Source organism: Zalophus californianus, chromosome 3, assembly GCF_009762305.2.
Source record: "Zalophus californianus isolate mZalCal1 chromosome 3, mZalCal1.pri.v2, whole genome shotgun sequence".
NCBI lineage: Eukaryota > Metazoa > Chordata > Mammalia > Carnivora > Otariidae > Zalophus > Zalophus californianus.
In genome coordinates this window covers 151,018,935-151,046,726 of record NC_045597.1, presented here as the reverse complement: position 1 = coordinate 151,046,726, position 27,792 = coordinate 151,018,935, and the positions used below count along the sequence as shown (strand labels likewise).

Genomic DNA, 27,792 nt, shown 5'->3' with positions numbered 1-27,792 from the left:
TGGTACTAATCTTGTGATTTACTCAATAAGTCAATTTAATTAGTTCCTTGGGAAATATAAAAAGCTATGTCCAAAGGAATATTAAGCAAATGTTAAGTAAAAACAGCTGCTACCTTTGACTTAATATCATCAAGGGATTCAGTAATCTGAATGGAAAATATTAATTTTGATTTGACCAGTAATCAATTCAAATGCTTTTGTGACCAAAGATTACATGTAATTATAAAACTTATTTACCATTTTCAATACCCCAATTACAATATTATTCTAAGTAGAAGTGTATGTTTACAGTACTGCAAATGAAAAGTTCAAGTTAACATCAATTGACTGAAACTCCAGTGGGCAGGGCACAGACCTAAATCTGGCTTCTAATCCACCAGAGGAAAGGAGAAGAAAAGCAAAGGAAAAAAATATCCAGAAAAGAACTAAAAAATGAAGTACCCCCCACTCCAAAGTCTGCCCTAAGCTCTCAGCAGAAAAACCCTGATCCTAGGGCTTATTCAAATTCTTTATGGTTTACAAAACCTTACATAATCTGGCCTGCCTTCCCTCAATTTACTTTACTATACTCTCTTACTCTGTTCCTGTCACAGAGAGCATCTTTAATTCCCTCAATAACACTATTTTACTTCTAGCTGTTTTATTTAGAAAATTCCCTATGCCCTTCTGATTATTTCTACTTAGGGAATCATTTCCCGTCTCACAGATAAGATTAAACCCACTGTTAAGTATTTTCATAACTCCTTATATTTATTTTAAAACTCATTGTATTCTATGATTACTATTTGTTTGTGTCTTCCTCACTATACTGCATCATTTATGAGTAGAGAAAGTATATTTTACTTATCACTATATCTGAAGTGATTAGCTAGAGTACATAGGGCCTTGTATACAGAATGCCCTTAATAAATATTTCCTAACTGAAGACAGGTAGAAAGGGAGGAAAGGACGGGAGGAAAGGAGGAGGACAGGAAGGAAGGAAAAGAAAAAGAGAGGGCACCTGGGTGGTTTAGTCGTTCAGTGTCTGCCTTCGGCTCAGGTCATGGTCCCAGGGTCCTGGGATTGAGCCCTACATCGGGCTCCCTGCTCCACGGGAAGCCTGGTTCTCCCTCTCCTACTCCCCCTGCTTGTGTTCCCTCTCTCGCTGTGTCTCTCTGTCAAATAAATAAATAAAATCTTTAAAAAAAAAAGGAGAAAGGGAAGGGAAAGAAGGAAGAGAAGGAGGAAGGGAAAGAAACAGGAAGAATAGGAAAATAGTGAAAAAAGGATAGGTGGAAAGACCCATTATCCACAGAAGAGGAGTCTACTCTGATATCCATTAGCATTTCCTACAGAATTTAGGATCATGGAAAGAATTCCAAGATAAATATTACAGAAAAGTGGTAGTTACTGTGATTGTTGAGTGTGATACCATTTTTGCTGCACTTTCTCACTGATCATAATTTTGGACACAGCCATCATGGTCCCCAAACCCCTGGCTCTGGAAGATTCTAACACAACATTTTGTGACATACAGTAAGCTCTCTGATCCCAAAATACTTATATTTTCTTCTATTTCTGGCCTCCAAATTAAATTTAATCTTGACTAAGCAAGTGAAAAATAATGTCAATCACAAGTGAGGAATTTTCTTTTCACAGGTTAAAAACTCTGAGTAAGATCACGAACAACGTGCCAGTCATTTTTCTTACATCATAATACACAATATCTTATTTAATCCTCAAAACAATCTAGGAGATACTGTTCACATATTTTTACAAAAAAGCTAGCAGAGAAAGAAACTGGAGTTAAAACCCCAGTGTAGTTTCAGAGGTCTGCTCTTGACCAACACTGCCTCTTCTGTCTACCTTATGGCAATAAGATAGAGAAAATTTTGGATTCTAGAATACTGCCTGATGATAAACAAATTTTTAGACGAGGCCTATTAACCATAATCCTGTACCCTGACACCTTGGGGCCCACGAGAAGAAACAATGCTGACACTCCCCAAAAGTCAACTGGAACAATACCTGCTATTGTGAGGCTGTAAGGGAATAGCTATCTTAAGCTGTTACACTGTCCCTACCTTCTATGAGAAGGAAACATCTATGCTTTTTTCCCTCCTTCTCAGATAATACATCACCTCCCTGGTCAATGCAATTCCACTTCTGTGGGCCTGCTGTACTAAAAGTTAAATGCACTGATCTTTAAAATGCCTGTTATTTGAGGGCGCCTGGGTGGCTCAGATGGTTAAGCGTCTGCCTTCGGCTCAGGTCATGATCCCAGGGTCCTGGGATCGAGTCCTGCATCGGGCTCCCTGCTCAGCAGGGAGTCTGCTTCTCCCTCTCCCTCTGCCTCTCCCCCTGCTTGTGCTCTCTCTGTCTTTCTCGTAAATGAATAAATAAAATCTTTAAAAAAAAAATGCCTATGTCATTTGGATAAAACTGAAGACAATCACAAGATGTGAACCTTATTTGCATCCTGATTCAAATAAACAAACTTTAAAAAAACTGGTATTTATTAAGTAATTAGAAATTCAAAGACTGAATATCTGATGATATTAAGGAAATCTTGTTTTAAAAATTATAATGATTTTATTATGGCTATATTTAAAAAAGGAGCATTTTTAATTTTTACAGATACATAAAATATTTATGAAATAGAGAATATTATCCTAGGACGTGCTTCAGAATAGTAATAGTAAAAGGGGAAGTGAAGTGCATGGAGGTATGGATAAAACGAGACTGACCATGAGATGATGGTTCGTGAAACAGGGTTATGTTCACAGTACTGTTTTGTCTACTTCTGTGTATGTCTGAAAATAGAAAAAACAAAACCGTCCCCACCAAAAAAAAAAAAAAAGGTAAAGAGAGAAGCTAATTTATGGAGGTTTTGCCTATCAGTGTTTATAGTGACACATGATGTGATGAGCACTGGGTGTTATAAGCAACTAATGAATCAGTGAACATTACACCAAAACTAATGATGTACTATATGGTGGCTAACTGATTTTAAATAAAAAAAAAGGAAAGTTGCATTCTGCACACACACAAAAAATAGTGGTCATTATTATTTTAAATTGATAGTGTCTTTATAAGACAATAAGTGAATGAAAAAGTAAAAAAAAAAAAAAAAAAATCGGTCAAGTGTCCATATTTGTCACTGAATAAAAACCCTGCGTGGTAAGTTATGTTTAAATTTCTTCAAGATGTTTAACATAATATTGAGATACCCTACATAATAATATATGATTGGAAGTATAATTCCACTCTTTTGTTTTCTGGTGGGCTAGATCACTCAAGACACAGTACTTTGTATTTATAATAAGTGCCCTAAGTCAACTATAAACAGTCATATTACTTTGTAATATTTATTTAGATCATCTAATCTAAAAATGGCAAGTAATAGTTATTTTCATCAAAGATAGATCAAACCACCTATTTACCTACCAAAACACCCCGCCACAGTTTATAAGATGCCAACAAATAAATAAAAGATTTTAGAAGGAAGCCTTCAGTTTGTACTGAATAGGGACAGTATTGATTCCACTAAATTGAATCTGTAAAAATATTCTAATTTTCATATTGTGTTACATATTTTGGAGACCAATTTAAAAAAGGGAATAGTCAAGGTATTTTTTAAAACCACCACTGTTATAATTGTTCTAATGCATAAGCTTAAAAAAGAGAAAGTCCTGTCATAGATTCTTTAACATAAAATAAAAGGAAATAGAAGAAAATATAGTTTTAAATTAAGAAGAATGGAAAGCCTTTAACTTTAAATTTTAATAATAAAGTAGTTAAGGCTTGTACCAAAAACAAAACAAAACAAAAAATAAAACAAAAAACTAAAAGCCTCTAAATTTAAAAAAGTGATGCCAAAAAAGGCACTCTAGCCAAACCAAAAGGCATTATCCATTCTACTTTTCCATAAATAAGTTTAAAATTTTTTTTAACCCAGTGAGTCATATAGAATGGAAATATCTCAGCATCAGGTCACATGCAAGCTCTGGAAACTTACTTCAGTTTTTCCTCTTCACTCAATGTCTTCCACAGTTCTTCAATTTGTACTGTTGTATCTTCCAAATTGGTCTTAGGATTTTCTGTGAGAAACTGAGCACGATGATCTTGCACAAAAAGGGCGCTTGCTGACATGGGTTTCTTGATTACCCGATTGCTAATTAAATCATATGCTGTAAGCTGTCCAGATATGTTATCTACCACATTTGATTTTTTGTTACAGGAACCTTCACTGAGATTCTTTTGTTCAGGGCTTGGATGAGCATTATTATTGAGTTTACATACTGAACTTTCTTGAGGCACTAAAATTTTCACAGGTTCAATGTTTTCTCCCATTGAATTTTTAAGTGTATTTCCCTTGCTCCAGTCATCTGCACAGATTTCCAAAGACTTCTCAGGAACTGCTGCTTCCTCATTTTTCCCACTGTCATCTCTACTGTTTTTATTGCCATTTTCTGATTGGGTATGCTTAACAGAACCTACAAAACAAGTTTCACTACATTCCTTCTGGGCATCCTCACATGACAAATTATTCATTAGGATCTGCTGAAATGTATTTCTAGTGTTTTTATCAACGTTAGAATTTTCACTATTAAAATGATCATAATGGTCATCAACATGTACCTGATGATTTAAACAATAATTAGTGTTTTTTCCAGATTTATCATTATGCACATCATTTTGGAAAGGAATGGCTGAAGAATCAACACTTGGATAATTATTTCCAGATGATTCCATCTTATTAAAAAGCACATCTGTTTCTGTTGTATTACTAACAACCATGTCAGCTGAGGAAACATCTGTTTTATTATTTTCGTAAGAATTTGTACTAGGTAGTGATCCATAACAAGTCGTCATCAGATTTTCAAGAGCAATTAAAACAGATTCCTAAAAATATAAATTAACAAATGTTAGGGAAAATTATGAAAATAATAAATAGGCAAGATTTAAAATAATATTCAAAAATATGTATAAACAAGCAACTCTCCCATGCGAAAATGGTTAGGACTGCGTAAGTTTGTAAAACACATAAATAAAAATGATTATCCAAAAATTTACCTTATTCTGTAGTAACACTTGACTTTTATCTGGTGTTAAATTCACGTCCACATCAGCTGTAGGAACATCAATTTTCAGAAAGAAAATGGGATACAAACGAGTAGATTCCTTTAGGCACTTCAGATTGTAATAATGTCGGATTAGCTAGAAATATATGTAATAAAGAAAAGATAAAAATACCATGTAAAGATAGTACTGTCATCCTTAAATATAGCCAAAAAAGTATAGTCAGCTGAGAAACTGAGTGGATGTAATTATTTAAGAGGAAAAGCAGTATCTAAATGGTAATACTCATTTGGAGGCCTTGAACTTACATGAAGCACAACCATTAAGAAGTACAACTATCCAGTGCAACTGGCTTCACGGTTAAAAGATCATAGTGTCATGGATGTTTTCAAAGTCCAGGGTTCAAATCCAAACTCTGTTGCTTCCTGGCTATAATGGGTTTCTTAGTCACTAACTTCTTAGTTACTAACATTTCAGTTTCTTCACTATAAGGATAATAATTCATCACAGAATTGTTGTGAAGTCCTAATAAGACACCTAGCACAATGCTTAATAAATCTTCTTCTCCTTATTTTAGAGCAAATCCTTGGAAGTAGTCCTTATAACAAGTTGACAAATGACAGAGCTAGTTTTCATTTCTGATCCAAGTAATACTTTCTTTTCTAAAATAGATTACCTTTAATATGTCTTTTTGACGTACTGGTCGACTGTTTATAAAGATAAAACTCCTTTCTGGGGTTGAAAGACTTGTTAAAGAGTGGTCTCCATCATGCTTTGGAAGAAATCCGCTTAGATAAATCTGCAATTATAATAAATAGTTACAGAATTAGTAAACACTGTCAACAATGAATGTGGGTCCAAGGGTCTGGCTATATACAGTATAAAAGGTATAACAAAATAAAATGGATTTTCATTTTATGGTCTCAAGAGTCCTATACTTGCTGATAACCATGTCTTGAACATTAACCTTAAATAAAATACAGAAGCATATTACACTGGTGTTCTTGGCCTGAAACTCTCTCTTCCTACAACTCTTTTTAAGGAAAAATTGGCATTCATAAAAGCTTCATGAATGGGCATATGTCTTACTGTCATAGGACATACAGCATAAATACTGCTGTTTCTTCAACCCTATCTTCTTCTTAAAATTTCTTTTACCATTTAAAAATTCTTTATATCGTGACTTTCTTTTAGATATTTATCCTCTTCTTTTTAGCCATCTTTTCCTGTAAAGAAGTGGCTGTTTCTATCTTGTGGAGTCAATCTGATGGGGCTTTCATTTCTCATTTAAAAATCCTTTTACTCTTTGACACTGATTACAGTACTTTATTTCCATTTTTGTTTAGAAAATGTTCCTACAATCAAACCAGTTATTTTTATGCTCTTTCTCTATTTTGTAAATGTATGAAAAGGAGGGAGAAAATGACGAAGGATCCTAGAAAAAAATACCAGAGAGAAGAGAGAGATTGAGGAGACAGAAGCCAAAAAAAAAAAAAAAAAATTGCTATTTTTTTACCTCTAAAGATAATACAGAGATTTGTAAAGAATACAGGACAGAGTCAGATTGACATGATTAAATCCTAGCTCCACTACTAGCCATGTGATCTTGGTCAAGTTATTTAAAATATAAGCCTGTACTCTCTTATCTGAAACAACTAGAAACAGATGTATTTATATTAACCTGTTAAGAAACACTAATAGAAAAATTTCAGCTTAGGTCTAGAAAAGTGAGAGTGTCAGCAGAGATGCTATTTTTAGGTAAGCAGAAACCATGAGGCTCTTTACCAACACAGTGGGTAGGCTGCCATCTATGTCTATGGCTATCCCTACCCTATCCTTGGAAATAAATGTTTAAGGAGATGCATTACCAATTTTAGAACACTAAGTGCATTATTGTCACAATGCCAAACTGTGCCAATTTAAAAAATAAATTAATAAAGCTGGATAATCCACTACAAAATGCTACTTAATTAACTGTTAAAACTTCACAGCATTTATAAATGGTTGTATAATTTACCACGTAACATGAGACCCTTTTTAAAGCACCTGCTGAGCATCAGGAAGCACCTGTTTAGTCTCTGAAAGACTTACTGGGTTCGTGGACTTAAAACAAAACTGCCCCAAATAGGTAGGAATGAAAAATAAAATGAGGAAAAATTGGTAATATTGCTGGTGTTTTCCTTTTATACCACCTTAGGTGTCCACTGAATAATTATTACCATTTCCAAATAGTTAAAAATGGCTTAGGATAACCTTAAGAACAAAGTATATTTAAATTATATGGAAAAGTAAAATCAAAAAGCAAAGTCTTACAAAATGCTCTAAAAATAAGAATCAGGGTAGTTTATGGAAAAAGAATGTCTGTTAGAGACCAAATCAGTGCAAAAATAAAAAAAGAAAGAAAGAAAGAGACTAAATTAGTGCAACCAAATAAAAAATTTGACCGTACAAGATTCTGTACCTAAGTATTCCTCAACCTAGAAAGCAAAACAAAAATGAAAGGCAAAAATATAAACAAATACTTCTCCCCTGACTGCTCTGCAACTACGGACCTCTCCCTCCTTCCCTTCATCTCCAACCCCCTATAATCTGGTTTCTACTACCTCCAATAACCGACTCCAATGGACACTCAGTCCTTCTCTTATTTGATTCTCTGCAGACCCCCTTGAGAGTCCAAGATGGTGGAGGAGTAGGAGACCTAAATTTCGTCTGGTGCCAGGAATCCAGCTAGATAGCTATCAAACCATTCTGAACACCTACGAACTCAACTGGAGGACGAAGAAAAGAATAGCAGCAACTCTATGAACAGAAAAGCGACCACTTTCTGCAAGGCAGGACATGCGGAGAAGTGAATCTGAGTGATATATGGGAAGATTCTCTGCAGACCCTGACACTGATGACAACTCTCTCATTTGGGAAGCATCACCGTTTCAGCCTTCTCTTTTGGTCTTTCTGCTTCCTTCCTGACACTTTCTCTTTAGTCTGGTTTGCTGATTTCTCTCCCTTTGCTTACCACCTATAAATGATGATGGTTCCCATGAGTTCCACCATCAAAGCCTTTTTTCTTCGTCTCTACTCTGAGTAATTTCATTCACATCTATACACATACACCAGTGATGCTAAGATACAGATATACAGCCTCCATTTCTTTCACCCCCAAATGCTTCCTATTTTTAACTAGCTATCACAAAAATCTTCTCAATCTCATCACATTCAAAACTTGATAAAATATTTCACCCCACCGCTGCCCTGCTATACAATTGGCTCCTCCTGTACTCCTTTAGCATAATAATGAGCCCTGCCAGCGACCCAATCTGTCAAACCCATCTCCTCTCCTCTCGGATTCTGCTCAAGTAACCCCGACTGGTCTCCTAACAGTAGTTTCCTCTTTCAGTAAACCTCAAGAACACCAGGGAGTTATGTTTCTAAAGTAATAATATAAGTACTTCTGCTCAGGACAGTGGGGCAAGTTCATGCAGAAACTCCCTTCTCCCTGATTCCAACTGCAAGTGCCTAACAGTGATAGAAAAAAATCAATTTTTATAAAAATCTCAAAAGACTGAACCATTTAAAAGTAAGACAGCATAAAGATGTTAAGGATGCAAAACATAAGGGAGAGTGATGGCTGAAATAAAAAGCCCTATGTGTCCTGGATCACAAACCAGCTGTGTCAGAAAAAAATGTTTTTGTAATGATGTGTGGTGATGGATGTAACTAGACTTATTGTGGTGATCATTTTGCAATATATATATACAACAAATCATTTTGTTGTACGCCCGAAACTAATATAATGTTATATATCAACTATATCTCAATTAAAAGAAGAAACCATCTGCGTCAGTTGGAAATTATATTCTGATGTGGAAATAGGGACAGAAAACACATACAAGGCAAGAGATTAAAATCAGTCTTTCCATGTGAAATGGGCTGCTGAGACAGCCCTCTTTCTCCCCCTCAAAAATGCTTAAAAATATTGTGACCACTGTTTATGGAGCTGCTTGCAAGGGTCACAAGAAGGAACATGGATAACTCCAAAACCAAAAACAAAGCTAAGCCAAGTCAGCTAGGAAAAGGGGTCTATAAAATCTTGGCAGGACGAAAGGCATGAATTACTAATATTAGCACCTGGTTTTGAACTGGAGCCAGGAGGGGGGTGGTATCTGCCAAACCATGAGGAGGAAGAAGGTGGAGTGGGTAAAAACAAAATAACAAAAACAATAAACCTGCATGCACGATGACTGTGCAAATTAAAATTTCAAAGCATATAAAATAGCAGAGAATGAGAGAATATTCTCCCAGGAAAGCAGAAATGATAGAGCAATATGAAAAGAACTTTGAAATTAGTACATGTACCATGCTTTCAAAAGAGTAAAGTTACATCCATTATTAAAAAAACCAGATGATAAAAAATTCAAGACTCATAAGCTATAAACAAGTTTAGAAGAGAATAGGAAAATGAATTAATTCTGAATTCTGGAAATGTACAGTTTTGGGAATAAAAATCAGGCAGCATTGAGGAATTTACCCAGAACCTGCAATGGAAAAATGCAGAAATAAAAATATCAAGAGAAGATAGATGTCAAAAAACAAAACAAAAAACAAACATGAAACAAAATAAAATTTGAGGAGTTCCCTTAAGCTAACAAAGCCACATTGGGAAATTCCTAATAAATCCCATCACAGCAGTGATTCAGCTGGGATCACCATCCATAATTAAGAGATTCTCCAACAGGAAGTGGTTGTAGTTAAAGACAGAGACCCTCAACATTATGGGAAGAGATATATAAAGATTCTCTATATCCAAGGTTCCCAATGACAAATGCATCTGCCATCCCAGTACAGTGAAGGGGTCTTGGCCAAGTTTCAAGGTCTGAAGGTATGTAATGGGGACAGAAGTGAGGTGAGATGGGGCAACTATTAGCAGTTGGCAAACAACTTAAGATTGCTTTTGGACAGGAACGAGAAGGGGTCAAAGAAACTCTGATATAGGACAACCCTCCTTACAAGCCCAGAAAATGGAGTGGTGATGTGGAGCTCCTGGCAACATAAGTACAACACCCATTTAGATACACAGTACATAAACAGAAGAGGGATTTGGTTCTATGATCACTCTCACTAGAGACACACTCAAAAGTTTATCATTCTGACAACCCATGGAACTGGAACTATTCAGCAACACATGCTTTCCAAATTCCTAAATTACTCTGTGCAAGGATAACCACATTAAGGTATAGCAAAAGTTTTGATATCTATGATAGATTACCAGCAGCCCTCACACAATTCTATCTCAAGGGAAAATTTAAAAATCAGTGGGCAAACATAGATCTGGCAACACATCTCAATACAGATCACAGAAAAAAATTCCCATTGGGAAAATGATTTAACAGGATAGTTCCAATCACACACAAAATCATAACTGACCAAGGTCTAAATCGGTGTTTTTCATACTTGAATGGGCACCTGGGGGCCTTGTTAAAATACAGATCCTGATTCCCTATGTCTGAGATGAGGCCTGAGATCCTTCATTTCTAACAAGCATACAGGTAATGCTGCTGGTCTTCAAACCAAACTATGACAGCTAGAATACCTAGAGCACAATACCAGAGATATCAGTCTGGATCTCCTGTCATAAGCTTCCTGGGTTACCAGTGTAGGCAACAAAGTCCCATGAAACCACAAGGGACCTGGGAGAATTTACTGTCCCAAGACAGTACTTTTATTATCCCAAGTCAGCCACCATAACAAGTCTAAGGTGGCACCATGGTATATTGAAACTACTGAACAACTATTAAGGGAGCTCTGAAAAACAGGACGTATGGCACTATAGTGCCACTGTTTGGCACTACAGTTGGCCCCTAAGGCTGGCCTGAATTGTTCCTCAGGCAGAGAGAACATCAACTGAGCACAAGCTCCTATCCAAGAATAATAAAATGATAATAATTAAGAACTTAATACTGTAAGCAGAATAGAAGAACTAGTAGCAGAAAAGAGATTTCAACAAATTATAAAAAAAGAAGAGAAGAACAGGGGCCCCTGGGCGACTCAGATGGTTAAGCATCTGCTTAGGTCATGATCCCAGGGTCCTGGGATCGAGCCCCACATCGGGCTCCTGGCTCAGCGGGGAGCCTGCTTCTCCCTCTGCCTCTCCCCCTATTCATGCTCTATCTGTGTCTCAAATGAATAAATAAAAATCTTTAAGAAAAAAAAAAGAGAGAGAAGAGGAGAGAAACCAACTGTCCAGCAGAACAGAGAGCCTTCAGGCTTAAAATGTGCAGACAAGCAAAAACAAGCAGATTCTATTTTACGGACTCTTCTATTAAGAAACTGAATAAGGATAATCTGTCATGAACCAATTACAATTATCTAATTTTGTGCAAGGAAGAAAAAAAGAAAAAGAGGAAGGGAAGGAACGGGATGGTGGGGGGCGAGGAAAAAGATGAAATGAATTTCCTGAGAACTAGAGCAGTGAGTAAGGGTGCAGTGTGCTAAGCCCCTACCCCATGATGGCACCTGTGATTCCCCCAGACCGTGGGAATAGGACCAGGATTTTGATTAATACTCAAGTGAAGCCTGACACTCAATAAGGCCAGGCACAAACACTGAGTTCCCAATTAGACTTCTATTCACAGAAAAAGATGGCTTGGAGGAAAAAGACCTGAAAAGCAAAACAAAACTGACCTACTAAAAAAGAGATAATTTAAGGAACAAATAATTTAAAAACAGAAATAAAACTTAGTATCTCTAGAGAGATTCAAGATTTTGTATCATAAGACAACAATATGAAGTTGTAAAAAAGCAGTAAAATTTGAAAACTCTCTTGGAGGGGTGCCTGCGTGGCTCAGTCAGTTGATTGAGAGTCTGACTTTTGATTTCGACTCATGATCTCAGGGTCATGGGATCAAGTCCCGCATCAGGCTCCGTGCTGGGCATAGAGCCTGCTTGGGATTCTTTCTCTCTCTCTCCCTCTGCCCTCCCCACCCTTGTTCTCTCTCTAAAAAAAAATTTAAAAAATGCTCTTGGAAATTAAACATAGAACATTCAAAAAAATCTGGAAGGGCTAAAAGAGAGTCAGACATCTCTAAAAACTTAGAGAAAAAGGAAAAGATACAAAACTTGAGAAAAACAGTAAGAGAGAAGTAACAGAAGGTCCTAAATCAACAATAATGAGTTTCATTAAAAGAGAAAAATGATCAAAGTTATGACAGATGGAAGTACATAACCCAGAGATGAAAAAGAAATGAATTTTCAGATTCAAAAGGTCTCACAAGTGCTCAGCATAATAGGCAAATGAGTAATAAAAGACACACATCTAGAGACATTCTTGAAAAACTGAGGAACAGAGACCACAGAAAGATCATAAGAACATTGAGAAAGAAAAATACTTATCAGCTAGAAAGAAAGAACTAGAATGAATTCATCTTCCCATCAGCAACAATGGGCGGTCAAAGGTACTCAACGTCTTCAAAGTTCTGAAAAACTATTTTCAATCTAGAATTCTAGATCTACCAGACTAGAGAGAGAAAGTCAACAAGTGAAAGTGCAAAATAAAGTCATTCTCGTACATAAAAGTCTACCTCTCACGTCCCCTTTCTGTGGTAGTTAACTAAAGATGTACATGAAAAAAATGAGAATTAATACTAAGAAAGAGGAAGGTATGGGATATATGAAATAATGGAAACACCTAGTATTCCTATGAAAAAAAATTCCAGGATGGGAGCTGTGTAGAATGCCTGACAGGCAATCAGTCCAAATAAGAAATTAGGTTCTAAATCTAATGCTTTAAAAAAAATGGAATAGAATAAATGACTAGCTATAGCTAGAATAAGTAAAAGAGATGGATTTAATTGCTGACATATGAAGAAAATTTCTTCACTTGAAAAAAGGGAAAAAAAAAAACACCAAAACCCAAACCTTGGAAAACTCAGAAAAAGCAAAAACTGTGTAAGTCCATATATAAGCAAATTTTGAGCCAGTGATAGGAGAACAAGAAAGGAGACTCCATTTAATTGGGACAATAGAAATATTCTCATTTGTACAAAATGGACACATAACATGGATTTTTAGGAAATGTAATCCCAGCACAATACTTGGCTTTGCATTGAAAATTATTTTTAGTCATACAGTATACTCCAAATAAGTTTTCAACTTTCAGAATCAATTTTCAAACAAAAGATGGAGACTTAAAAATGGTTGCAAAAGACAAGTTATTAAGCTTGATAACATAAAAGTAGAGCTGACATGACTGAGAGAGGGAAGAGCAAGTAAAAGAGTGGAAGTGTTCATAATTCGTAACCTCATCTAGCATTATAGGAACTCAAGAAGCACTGAAGCTGAGAGATCAAGAAAAGGAAGCTGGAGTACATATTTAGAATGATAAAGGGAAAACAAAGGTAAGAAAGTTCAACTCTTCTTTATCTTTTTAACATTTTTTAAAAAAGATTTATTTATTTGAGAGAGAGCGAGTGAGACTGGGTGGAGGAGCAGAGGAAGAGGGAGAGAATCTCAAGCAGATTCCCTGCTAAGTGCAGAGCCCAGTGTGGGGCTCAATCTCACGACCCTGAGATCACAAGCTGAGCTGAAATCAAGAGTAGGATGCTTAACCGACTGAGCCACCCAGGTGCCCCCACTCTTCTTCTTTCATAGAGAAAAGTAAATAGATAAGATCCTTTACTGAAAATCATTATAAAAAAATAATGTAGCCACAATGTTTAAAATTAAAAACAAATAGAAAAAACAGGAAGTAGGGCTGGGGAGAGAGGGTTAATATAAGCTGTAAATGTATTTTTTTTACCCTATACATATAATTAAAGTGTTATAAGAAAAACTTCTTGCCACCCCAAACCCCAAAAGAAAAATACTTTGACAGTTTCATTGGTAAACCAGAATTATTTAAGAACATTTTGTTGTATACCTGAGACTCTTCAGAGTGGTACTGAAAGGATTCCATATTGCCCATAACGGCAGTCCCCAGAACAGACATGAGAGCCATCTTATGATCAGATACTCTAGTTTTCTGCCAAATAACTGCCTAGGAACAAAAAGACACAGACAACTTTTAACACAACTTAGACTTACTAAACTCAAATACTTACCCCATTTATTTCTGTATTTAGCATTCATCCCCAGCTTATAATTTCAGTATCATTTAGAAGAGATGCATGGGCTATAAAGTCAGAACTCTGGTTCTGAATTTTATCAACTGTATGTGTTGTTATAAAATCTATTTAACTTACCCTAACCTCAGTTTTCTCCTCTCTACAAGATGACTAAGAATATTTATCTCCCAGAGTTGATGAAAGATGAAAATATACAATGCAGGCAAACACATAGGACAGTGCCTAATCCTAAACTTTATATATACCTCAGAGTATATTTAAATTAAATTGTTACTCCCAGTAAGGTATTACTGTTTTATTGAGGATGGACAACTAGGCTAAAAGATTTCTATAAATAAACTGGTGTAAAAATTTGGGATAATGCATGCTCTTTAAAATTATCTTTGTGATTACCTTGTACATATAGACCACTTAAAAAAACTAACTGTACCTCATAGACATAAAAAAGCTAAATGATGCGCTTGGATTTTTTTCACCGGAAATATGTAGTAGGGTAGTTTAAAAGAATCATGGTCCAGAAAGACTGGACCAAAGTTTGTGAAGTGCACCATCAGGTACGATATATTGCAATTTGTTCAGTTAACAAGGTCCAATCATAGTGAAACTCTTAAGAAACACAGACATAATTTGTTCATTAACAAATATTCACCTGGCACCCCCTAAATCCTGAGAAAAATTTGTAAAGTACATGGGAGAAAACATCAACATTCAAGAGACTTGAAAGAGGAAGAAAAGGCTGAAAAGGAGCAGTGGACACAAGAGGCAGGTAAAGCTATAGGACAGTATGGTACACAGAACAAGAAAATTTTTTAAGAAGAAAGTAGTCATACAAGACCAATGTCAAGAGACCAAGGTAGGTACAGAGATATGGCCACAGGATTTAGCAATCAGAAGAGTGTGAGCAGTTCTAGGGAAGGAGAGTAAATGAAGCCAAATTTCAATTACTGAATAGTGATTATACGGAGAACATAAAAAAAAGGAACCTAGACAGCATTTCAGAAAGTTTCACTGTAAAGTGAAAGCAGATAGAGCAATAACTAGAGGCAGGTGTGGATCAAGGGTGGGTCTTAATATGACACACTTGAACTGGAAGCAGTGAAGAAAGATAAGTAGGTTTGTAGATTCAATGACTAGAGGTTAAGGAAGTTCCTTTCTATGTTTTCCCTGTAATGTACAAAAGTTGTATTTGTTGTGAGTGAAAAGACAGTGATTTAAATATCTGATTGTAGAGAAGGTGAGAGGGTGAGAGAGAGAGAGAGAGAGAGAGAGAGAGAGAGAGAGAGAGAGAGAGAGAGACTCTGACTAGACCAGACTAGACCAAAGGATTCTGGCCAAATGAGCTCCTTAATATGACCAGGAAACTATACAGGCAATTTGAAGTACTAAGAATATTATATATAATAAAATGAAAAGTGAAGTAAATGGATTCATGTTGTCCTCTAAATGGCATGTTGGGGGATAGCAGTGAAGGGAAGTGTCCTTCTGGACACGGCAATTGCACTGACTCTGCATGTTGATGTGTATCATCTGTAAACCACTCTGTTTTTAGAATCTTAAAGACAAACCTGCTTAGGAAAACAGAGATACTATAACTACTCAATAAGAAAAATTACCTGAAATTTAGTGTAACAGGAAAACCTTTTACCTATTCCCAGGGTTTTATTAATACTAATCAAATAAGAATTATGATTTATGAAGAACTTACTTGGCACTACTATTTTAGAAACCACTGTTAATTTTCACAACTTTTTCACATAGGTATTATTATCTCATTATACAGAGGAGGAAACTGAAGCTCAGACTGACTGATTTACCCAAAGAAACTTAGATAGGTAGGTCATGGAACCATGATTTATACCCCATCTTTTTGGCTCCAAACTTACTATTTTTACTCTGCTAATATCCAAAGACAGTAATAAGTTAGAGCCAACACCAGACCCTAACTGAGAATTCTCAAAGACAAATGCATTTTCATGTATGATTACCCTCCACGGCCACGTGATACACTCTCTACTCTCTAATTAACTTGAGGGTATTAATGCATTCTCAATCCAAAATTATTTTTAATCTATTCATTTAAAAAAAATAAATTGGGGTCCCCAAATCAAAGAAGCCACACCAGAATAACAGAAGTTACATCATAACAGAGCTACGATCCTAGCATCCCAAAATCAGAATATTTTTGAGTTCAGTTGTCAGTGCCAGCCTTAATCTTATTATACAGATTCTTATACCTAAGGATTCCTAAATTTCCATTAATTTTCATTCATTAATATTCATATAAATACAGTTGTGCAGTAATTAGGACCAAAGTGCACAGCAAAATGACACAATTAGGAAAACAATTCAGATATTGTTCCATCCGAAATTTCACATTTCCACTATTATCTATTGCTTTGAAAATGATCTGAATTAGAAAAAATAAAGTACATGAAGAAATCAAAGTATAAAAATAAATTGTAAATAATTAAAAAACTGAGGTATATGTTCAATGTGTATATTTCCTCTCTTTTTTAAATTTTATTTATTTATTTGAGAGAGACACCACAGAGTACTTACCGTACCACAAGTTACTTTAAACACGGAACAGCTGAGTACTAACAATTTATTCATGAAAAGTTTCTCTCTTTAAAGCTATGCTACATCTCTGATACAAACATGTAAATATATTTAAAGTAAGGAGTCAAGAAAACTTTCAAGAAAACTAATGTTTTAAAATTCCAAAATCTCCTGCACTTGATAACAGATATAAAGCCTGGGTTAGTTCTAATGTAAACATCATATTATTTTAGTTTACATTAGAGTGTTGCCTCAGGTGATGCCTAAAGACATAAATCTTAGCTGCTGATTAATGCAAAGATGTTATTTCACTGCCTAACCTGCTGAGTAGCTAGTGCACAGAATTGTAAAAAGATCACTTGAAGAAATGGGTTCTAAAAAAGCTGTCAAACATGAGAATCATTAAATGAGGAATTTCATTTTTAAGTAAATACTGGTAAGAGTTCTAGAACATTATTTCACAGTAGGCAATTACTGCATCAGATCAAGGGGGGTAATTTAGGAGGGTTTTCTAAATTAGTTACAGTTGGGACAGCAGCAAATGATTACAGAGATCTGCCAAGTTAAATCTTCACTATTGCTCAGGCAACTAAAATTCACTCTCAAAACAGCACCCATTATTGAAATAATGGATTAAAATTTTTAAAAATATGGTAATTAAAAATTAAAGATCTTTATTTTTAAAAAAACATAATTTTTAAATACTGTATTTACTACAGCAAATAGTTGTTCGTTTGCTTTTTCTACCATTTCATCAATTCTATATTATTTTCTAAAACAGAGATTTTCTTTTCACTTCCTAAAGTTTTGCATATATTTTGCCCTAAGGCAGAACTCTTAACATGCTAAAAATACATGCACATACCCCCATATGTTTTCTATCTAGGTCACACAAAGTTGGAGCATCTGGATGTGCCAAGTAAGAATCTGACTCTAGTCAGTATGATGACAGTGCAAAAACCCCTCAATAAAAAATATATTATTATATGCACACCAAATAATTGATTGACATTAGCCAAATATATCTTGCCACTCTCCCTACTTCATTGACATATACTATATGAAGGAAATGATCAGACGAGAATGTATTCAGTATTAAATTAGTAAATCTCAATTGTGAAGGCAATTTGTGATAGCAGGAAAGAGGAGGTTGCACACAGATGATATAGAATTAACTAAAAAGTGCAGTGCTACTAAGACTGCCTGAACACAGGTGACTCCTTCTAGAAGCTGTAATAAAAAAATATATATATTGGCCCAGAATGCAATCAAACCTTTCATACAAATTATATGCACAAATATACTAATTGGTTCACATCTGAATTTCTTTTAAAAAAACTTTATTTCCATTACAATATCATTACTGTTATTAAAAGAATATCACATTCTATTAACATAGGCATTCATATGATTTGATTCTTGCTAAGCAGACTCAGACTTTTAAAAAGGATTCTACCTTGGTAAAAGTTATTCAGCACAATTCTGAATTTAATATCTCTTATCCCTACTTTTACTCAGCTTAAATATCTCTTATTTTATATTCATTTTTTGAAATAGAGTATACATAATTACTTTTCCTGAAGATTGCAAAGAAATTAGTAATAGTAACTTCACCTATGGGAGAGGAAACTTATAGGAACTAGGTAGATAGACAAAAATGAGAGTAATTTTTTTCACTCTACCTTTTCATACTTTTTGGTTTTTCACCCCTATAAAGATATGATTTATATAAAAATTTAAAAACATAAAGTTAATTTTTACATAACTTTCAAAGGGAGATTGTAGATACTCTTTGTGGTCTTTAAAACAAGAAAGATTATTTCCAAGACTGGATTAACCTTATCAGAAATGTTTTTCTTGTCTAGACCCTCTTCTCCATGCTCTGTGCAACTGCCTTGATTACTGAACCAGCTACTTGTATTATACAACCACTAAATATAATTTGGCCCACCCTCCAACTGCAATGAGAATTATCTTATTTTGTTAGTCTCCTAATGAAATGTTCGTTCACAACCTCCTTAGGGGCTTCCTTGGTTAATCTGAAACTGGCTCCTGTAGGTAGAAGGCAGGAAGAGACCAAAGAAAGAGGCCAACCACTCCAGATTGGTAGGTGGTGGTTTTAATAAGCAAGGGAACTTATGAGGCTTATGAGGTCTTGGGTGGCCGCAAGGTTAAGTAGATCTCTGCACCCACCCTCCTGAATTTTAAATGTCTATATAAGGCCTTAACTGGGTTGTCTCACACAATGTCCAGATGGTCTCAACAACACTTTACTCTCTCAAGGCTATGTCCTTGGAACAGCTCCCACTGTGGGAACGGTAGACAGAGCAGGCACTGGGGCAGAGGGGGAGGAATGGGAAGGCTGTGCTGAGGAGCTACGGATTACCCAGGGTCCAGCTCAAGGGTCAACCGGCGGTCACATCCTCTTAATTACCTCCTCCAACATGAAACTACTTATTTTATTTCCTTTGGCCACATGGCAAGAAGTCCACACTCCCATATAAGGTATACAAGGTCCTTTAGAATCTAGACCCAAGCACCTTTCCAGCCTCATTTTCTATTTTCCTACACCAGCTTAACCTGACCTCTGAGGACTCTGGCTTTGCATGTGCTTTTGAATGCCTCTGCTCAACGTCTTTCTCAAAAACCAGTTCTAAGTCTACTTCCTCTGAAAATACCTTTTGAACCTGAGAAGCATTTAATAACTGCCTCCAGATTACTGTCTCAATACTGTTTACAGAAAACCCTTCAGATCAGCCTTTCTGATAAGCTCTTTCATCTTGGAACTCTGAGGCAATCATTACTTCCACCTATATTTAACTTTACAGAAAATGTTAAGTGCAAATCAAGCTGCTATTGCTTTATAACAATATCTCATTTCAGCTTTTCCTCTTTATTCTCACTGAATAGAACACCTTACCTATTAATTTTTTCATGAGATTTTTATTTTCCAAACTTGCTCATACTTCTAAATGAAGCTACCTCAACTATCTCTTCTGAAATGCAACTCCATCCCCCACATGGTTCTCTAGTTGTTCTCTTTTCAGATCAAGACCAATAATGGATAGAAAATCCAGACAGAAGATTAAAGGAACTAGAGGACGTGAACAATACTACAGACCAAACAGACCTAACAGACATATACAGAACAATCCACCCAACAGCAGCAGAATACATATTCTTCTCAAACTCACACAGATCTTTCTCCAGGATAGACCAAGTGTTAAGACAAAACAAATCTTAACAAATTTAAGCAGACTGAAACATGCCAAGGAATTTTTTCTGACCACAATGGAATGAAACTAGAAATCAACAGGAAGTGGAAAATACACAGTATGTAGAAATTAAATAACACACTCTTGAACAACCACTGAATCAAAGAAACAAAAAGAATATTAGAAAATACCTTGAGATAAACAAAAACACAACATACCAAAACTTATGGGCTGCAGTACAAAAAGTACAGTTTATCCACAGCAATAATGCCTACATTAAAAAAGAAAGATGTCAAGCAAACAACCTAACTATACACCTCAAGGAGCTAGAAAAACAACAAACTAAGGCTAAAGTTAACAGAAGGAAGGAAATAAAGATTAGAGCAGAGCAGAAATAAATGAAACAGAAAATAGAAAAAGAGCAGAAAAAAAAGACTTGTTTTTTTTGAAAAGAAACAAAATTGACAAACCTTTAGCTAGAATAAGAAAAAAAAAGACCCAAATAAAATTAAAAATGAAGTGATATTACAACTAATGTCACAGAAATAAAAAGAATCATGAGAGACTATATGAACAACTATATGCCAACAAACAGGATAACCGAGAGGGCTCAATTCCTAGAAACATACAACCTACCAAAACTCAATCATGAAGAAAGAAAAAGTCTGAACAGAATTACAACTAGTATAGAGACTGAATCAAAAATCAAAAACCTTTCAACAAAGAAAGCATAGGACCAAATGGCTCACTGAGGAATTCTACCAAACATTTAAGAATTAACACCGATCCTTCACAAACTCTTCCAAAAAACTGAAGGAAGAAAGACTTCAAAACTCATTTTATGAGGCCAGCATTACCCTGCTACCAAAGCCAGACAAGAGCACTGTGAGGAAAGAATACAGGCCAAATCCCTAATGCATATAGATAAAAAAATCCTCAACAGAACACTAGAAACTGAATCCAACAACATATTAAACAGATCATACACCAACGGGATTTATCCCTAGGGTAAAGGAATGGCTCAACATACGCATTGCAATTAATGTGATACACTATATTAACAAAATAAAGGATAAAAGTCACATGATTGTCTTAATGGGTGCAGAAAAAGCATTTGACAAAACTTAACACCCTTTCATGATTAAAAACTCAATTAACTATGAATAGAGGGCAAATAACTCCACACAATAAAAAGCCATCTTTTTGGCTTTTATCCCATTGCAACCATCAAAAAAAAACAAAAAAAAAAACAAAAAAAAACCTGAAAAGCTTTTTTTAAAGAAAAAAGATCAAGAACAAGACATGGATGCCTATTCTTGCCACTTCTATTCATCATAAAACTGAAAGTCCTAGCTAAAGCAATTAGGCAAAAGAAAGAAATAAAAGGCATCCAAATCAGAAAGGAAGAAGTAAAATTGTCCCTGTTTGTAGATGACATGATCCTCTATATAGAAAACTCTGAAGACTCCATCAAAAAACCGTTAGAAATTCAGTAAAGTTGCAGGATACAAAATCAATATACAAAAAACAGCTATGTTTCTATACACTAACAATGAGCTATCTGAAAAAAAATTAGAAAAACAATCCCATTTACAATAGCACCAAAAAAGAATAAAATACTTAGCAATAAATTTAACTAAAGAGGTGAAAGACCTGTACACTAAAAACTACAAAACACTGATGAAAGAAATCAAAGATGACAAATGAGAAGGCATCCTGCATTCATAGATCAGAAGATTTAATATTATTAAGATGTCCATACTACCCAAAGCAATCTACAAATTCAATGCAATTCCAACCAAACATCCTAATGACATTCTTTGCAGAAATAGAAAAACACAATTCTAAAACTCACGGAAGGAGTTTTAGACCACAAATAGCCAAATCAATCCAGAGATAAAGAACAGAACTGGAGGCATCATACTTCCTAGTTTCAAAATATATTACAAAGTTACAGTAAGCAAAAACAGTATGGTACTGGCATAAAGATATATATAAAGGCCAATGGAAAAGAATAGAGAGCCCAGAAATAAATCCATGCATATATGGTCAACTGATGTCTGACAAGGGTGTCAAGAATACACAATGGGGAAAGAAGAGTCTCTGCAACCAACAGTGCTGGGAAAATGATATCCATAAACAAAAGAATGAAATTGGACCCTTATCTTACATCATACACAGAAATCAACTAAAAATGGATTAAAGATTTAAATACAAGATCTAAAATTGTAAAACTCCTAAAAGAGAAAAGTTTCATGACACTGATTTTGGCAATGATTTCTTTGATATTACACCAAAAGCACAAGCAACAAAAGAAAAATAGACAAAGGGACTACATCAAACTAAAATGCTTCCGCACAGCTAAGGAAGCTATCAACAGAATGAAAAGCCAACCCATGGGATGGTAGAAAACATGTGCAAAGCATATATCTGATGGTTAATTCCAAAGTATATAAGGCATTCCTAAAACTATTAAAAACACTAGTAACACAAATAAAAAATGGGCTAAGAACTTGACAGACATTTCTCCAAAGAATATAAATGGCTAACAGATATGTGAAAAAACATTCAATTTCACTAATCATCAGGTAAACGCATAACAAAACCACACTAAAAGTCACCTCACACCTATAAGGATGGCTATTAGCAAAAAAAGAAAAGACAAATACTGGGGAAAACGTGGAGAAACTGGAACCCTTGTATAGTATTCATGGGAATGCAAATACTTGAAAATAGTATGGAGGTACCTCAAAATATTAAAAATAGAATACCATATGATCTAGCAATCCAGCCTCATGCCAGATAATTTATTCAAAGGAACTGAAAGGCTCTGAAAGAGATATTAATATTAGCACTCCCATGTTCATTGCAGCACTATTTAAAATAGTCAAGATGTGTGAACAACTTAAATGTCCACTGATGGATCAATTGTTAAAGAAAATGTAGCATATACATTTGACAGAATATGATTCAGCCTTAAAAAATAAATTCTACAATTTTTGACAACATGGATGAATCTTAAGGATATTATGCCAAGTAAAATAAGCCAGTCACAGAAAGACAAATATTACATGATTCCATTTACAGGAGGTATTTATTTATTTTTATTTTTAAAAAATTTTTTTTACATATATCATCTTTTTTTAAATTTTATTTATTTGTTCATGAGAGACAGAGAGAGAGAGAGGAAGAGGGAGAAGCAGGCTCCCCAAGGGGCAGGGAGCCCGATGCGGGACTCGATCCTAGGACCCTGGGATCATGACCTGAGCTGAAGGCAGCAGACACTTAACCATCTGAGCCAACCCAGGCGCCCTACAGGAGGTATTTAAAATAATTAAATTCATAGAACCAAAAATTGGAATGGTAGTTATCCAGGGGATGAGGGAGGGGGATATTTATCAATATCATTCAATAATCAACAAGTTTCCATTATTCTTTTCATCTGTTTAAATGTTCATACACTTTCACATCTCCCTCACTTATACTGTAAGCTCCTATCACATAATTATTTCACAGGCCATCACATAATTATTCCATAGCACCTACTCAAAGCTCTGTATTTAGTAGTTGTGGAAAAGCTACAGCAAAGGAGAATGAACGTTACAATAAAGTCTAAGAGATCTGAACTTCAGCTCATCTTACGCTACATTAAACATTTAAGTTATTGGGCAATGCACTAAAACTCCGGATCACATGAAGATAAAATGGGAAGGGATTAGAATAAAAAATACTCTACTTGCTAAAAGGTTTGGGACAGAACAAAAAAAGATTTTCAGCTGTCCTTTCCAGATGTAAAGATCTAGGAATCTGGGAGGTATAAATTCTTATTATTTTGTGATTTGATATATGAGTCACCTCTTTAGAACTTCTAGTGGTAGAAATGTGAAACTGCAATTTTGTCAGAAAGAAACGGAAGTGCTCAAGATACATATAAGGGCTCCTTAAAATCAAAGAGTTTTAGGGGCACCTGGGTGGCTCAGTTGGTAGAGCATGCAACTCTTCATCTGGGGTTGTAAGTTTGAGCCCTAAGCTGCTTGTACAGATTACTTAAAAAATAAAATCTTAAAAAAAAATCAAAGAGTTTTAGAGTTGAAAAGGGCCTCAGAAATCAACTTTTACAGGCCTAGGCTCAAAAAAGCTAGATTTGTGCAGAATTCTCTGGAAATTACTGATTCGAAGAGAAATCTGTGTTAAAGTAGAGAAATATATTACGATAAATAGTAAATATATAAAATATCTTTGGTTAGAGATCTGTAAAGGAATGATTATATACATAGTTCCATTTAACTAAGTTAATGGAAACAAAATATATTAAATTGATGGCCCTTAAAGACTATGTCCCTGTCAACTGTTTCCCCCACTGTCCCATCCATGCAGTCTTTATATATTTCCTGACTAGAAACAGACTAGAATAGTATATATCAATACAAGTGGGAACATACTCTGTAAAAATATGAGGTCATTGGAGAATCCAAAAGGATGAATCCTCAAAAAAGGATTAATTTTATATAATATGAGGAAGGTCCGAAAGAAGCCAGAGTGTTCAAAACCTGGGCTTTATAAATGTATCTGATTTTGAGTTTAGCACCATCTATTTCATTTAGTATTTTACTCTGCACTATGCTGTGAGTATTAAGGGGAATATTAGTAAGATGCAGCTCTTCCCAAGAGTCTACTGAGAAGGGGAGACAGGATGCAAATCACTGCCAACAAAGCAAAAATGACATAACAGAAATATGCAAATAATGTTACAGAAGAAGATGAAGAATAACTATGTCTTCTTGCTGGTGATGGATGGGGAAGAATTCAGAGACTCCTTTAACAGTATGGATAAACATCAAAATCAGAAATAAACTATAGTAAAATGTGACTTATATAGGTCTCTCATCTTTTCTATATAATAGTTCACAGAAATTAGGTGAAAAATTAAAGACATAAATATAAGAAAGAAGAAAACATGAGAACCATTTAAAAAATTTAGTTATTATTAATTTGCAAGTAGCAAACCCCCCCCAAATCCCAACCAACCAACCAGTCAAGATTGATAATCAGCCTGAAGCTAACCTTAAAACTGTATTTGAAGGGACCTCCACCTTTGTTAATTAAAAAAACAGAACAAAACAAAACAAAACCCACACAAACTTTCAAGGTTGGAACTGGAAGAATAATTTCTTCATAAGAAAAGGGCTTTGAACCACAGTCCTGAACTGGAATTTCTTGTTGACTATACTGCTTCCACAACCTTGCTTGGGATGTGGGAGGGGGTTAACCCTTTAACACTGGTCCAACTGTGGACTTTTTCTTGATTCCTTATATGGCACAGCTGAAACAAAACTGAGACATTTAACAATATTTGAGTAAAAGGCTAAAAGATGCAAAAAAGAATAAAATAAAGGCCATCACTTTTTTATTTTCAGTTTATAATCAAATAAACATGTTCCTTTTTATCATTCTTGGTCACCTGCTTCCTCCCAAATCTTCAGCCACCACCTCAAAAGAGTCTCTCTCAAAAAAAAAAAAGTCTCTCTCCCTCCTAGAGACCCAGAGAACTATATATCAAAAGAGAGCCACTATACTCACTACCAAATCTCCAAGGCCACTTTCGTGGGTCTCTGTTCCCTACTAAGGTCCTGCCTCTTCCCAGAGTGACTGATGCCAGAGATAGTAAACTTTTCGAAGCTGTGTCATCATTCTTCCAGACCTCAAAAATAAATAAACTGATCCCAATAAGCCTTAACACTCATGTGACATGGAGGTGGGGTAGGTAGGTGGAAAATCACTCCTTAAATTACTTCTCTCTTATAACAGTAAAAACCCTGTATCAGTGATAATCCAATTCAGCTTTTGTAATACAGTGGGCTTCTAATTATCAAGACAAAATTCAATCTAAAACAATTTTTAAAACCACGAACAGTAGTTTAGGCAGAAGAAAATATTCACAAAAATCAACAAGTATGAAGTATGAAAGTATCCCTTCTGTGAAATCACAATTTAACATAATGCTCTGAACTAGTTGTCTACAAAACTATTCATGAACATATGAAAGAGCTAGAATACTAAATTAGTTTCAGACATTATCACATTGAGAAAAACTTTTAATTCTAGGAAATAACTACTTTATAAATGAAAATATACACAGCAGGACCCCACAGGAATTCAGTTATTACAACAAAAGCTGAATACTATAGTGCTTTTTAAGGAATGGCTCTAGCAATTTCTCCAAATAATATCTACTTTAAATAAAGTCACTGAATCCACTTGTAAATTATTTCCCTTTGGCTGTCTCATTATTCAATATGCTTTCAAGGAACATGGTGATGAAAGAAGAAAAATACCTCTTTCTAACATAACCATACTGGCAAGAACATCAATATTATCAGTATTCAAAGAATGTCTTGGCAGGTTAAACCTTCATAAAAAGAAGGAACACTATCTAATCCAAGATGTCAAAATAGCAATAGTACTTCTCATATTATGTGCAATATGATTGTTTGTTTCTAAAGAAGAAAAAAACTTCAAAAAAAGATGTCAATATCGTCATGTGTAAATTTTAGGCAAAGGGAAAAATTCTTCAGAAAAGCACTAAAGAATGTTTCAAAGAAAAAGGCTAAGAGCACAGCAGGACTCAGTGTTCAGAGATTTATGACATATGCCACTGCTATTCTGGGAGGTTTAACAATATATTTCAACATTTGAGGCAGAACAGTACTATTAAGAAACAGAAGTAGATCAATAATTAGTACTAAGAAAGCTTGAAAACAGTTTGCTTATTCTAATTCAGTCCTTGATTTCCTTGTGTAATAATAGCTAATACTTAATTTTACTTAAGATTTTTGATAATCTTACATTATTTTCATGGTATAATACTCAGCATACTCTTTAGGATTTGAATTGCATCTGAAATTACTGAAGGACATCAAGGGACTAGTGTTTCTTCAGTATCAGTTCAGATGTGCTGTCCTCCAAAAATAATAAAATGCAGCATTTCATAAAATACTACTTTCCATTTTCAGAAGATAATGCATACATTGATGATCTTATAGTGGTTGGTAAAATTTATTATAAACTTACCCAAAACTTAGAAACTAAGTATTTGACTTTAAATACTCATTTCCATTACATGAAGCAGAAATCTTGGTTTAATCTAGTATTACTTTCTCATGCTTAAAACTTTTCTCTTTATAATTGCTTTTCTTTTAAAAATATGTAGTTCCTATCATCATATTTTACCTTTTTCCATATGTCTTCCCTTCCTGATCACTGATTCTTCTGTCCTTGATCTTTTTTTAACCTGGGTACATTTAACTTTTAATTGCTAAATGTCCTTTGGATCAAGAGGTCCTGGGGTTATTTATACTAGCAGGATGAGCTCCATCTATCAACATCCTGAGGAATCATAGCATGGCAGAGCTGGAAGAGATCTCAAGGTATCATGTGGTTGAGCTCTATGGCAGCAGGAACAGGTGGCTGACTAATCTTAATGTTCTTCTTTCTTTTTTGATTTTTTAAGCTGATCAGGGATTTTGATCATAAATATTCTATCACAGCTTGGCTTAATACAGAATCTTCTTAATAACAAGTAAACAGACATAGAGTAGAAAGAAAACTGGATGAAAAAAGGGTTCTGACTTCAGTACTATTAATTACTGTAAAATATAAAACAATTTCTTTGATTACTCTGAGCATCAGGTTCCTCATACAAATAGAGATAATGCTACCTAACTTACAAAGTTATTGTAAGTGTTCTGAAACCTGGAACAGAACTATAAATGTAATATAGTATTAAAATGGGAATACAAGATAGTAGGGTATAAAGAATCTGCACTCTTTAGGCATGTTAA

At 34.9% G+C, this 27,792-nt stretch overlaps 1 protein-coding gene across 14 annotated transcripts in view; it reads right to left on the bottom strand.

The window, feature by feature from the left end:
* Positions 1 to 27,792, bottom strand: part of PMS1 (PMS1 homolog 1, mismatch repair system component) — a 76,562-nt gene that overhangs the window by 16,824 nt on the left and 31,946 nt on the right. For all 14 annotated transcript variants that reach the window (XM_027588742.1, XM_027588736.2, XM_027588741.2 and 11 more), the window contains 4 exons: positions 13,973 to 14,089; positions 5,738 to 5,860; positions 5,056 to 5,199; positions 3,998 to 4,884 (listed from right to left, as the gene is read on the bottom strand). In XM_027588742.1, coding sequence (XP_027444543.1) covers positions 3,998 to 4,884; positions 5,056 to 5,199; positions 5,738 to 5,860; positions 13,973 to 14,089 — 1,271 coding nt within the window. The remainder of the gene's footprint in view (positions 1 to 3,997; positions 4,885 to 5,055; positions 5,200 to 5,737; positions 5,861 to 13,972; positions 14,090 to 27,792) is intronic.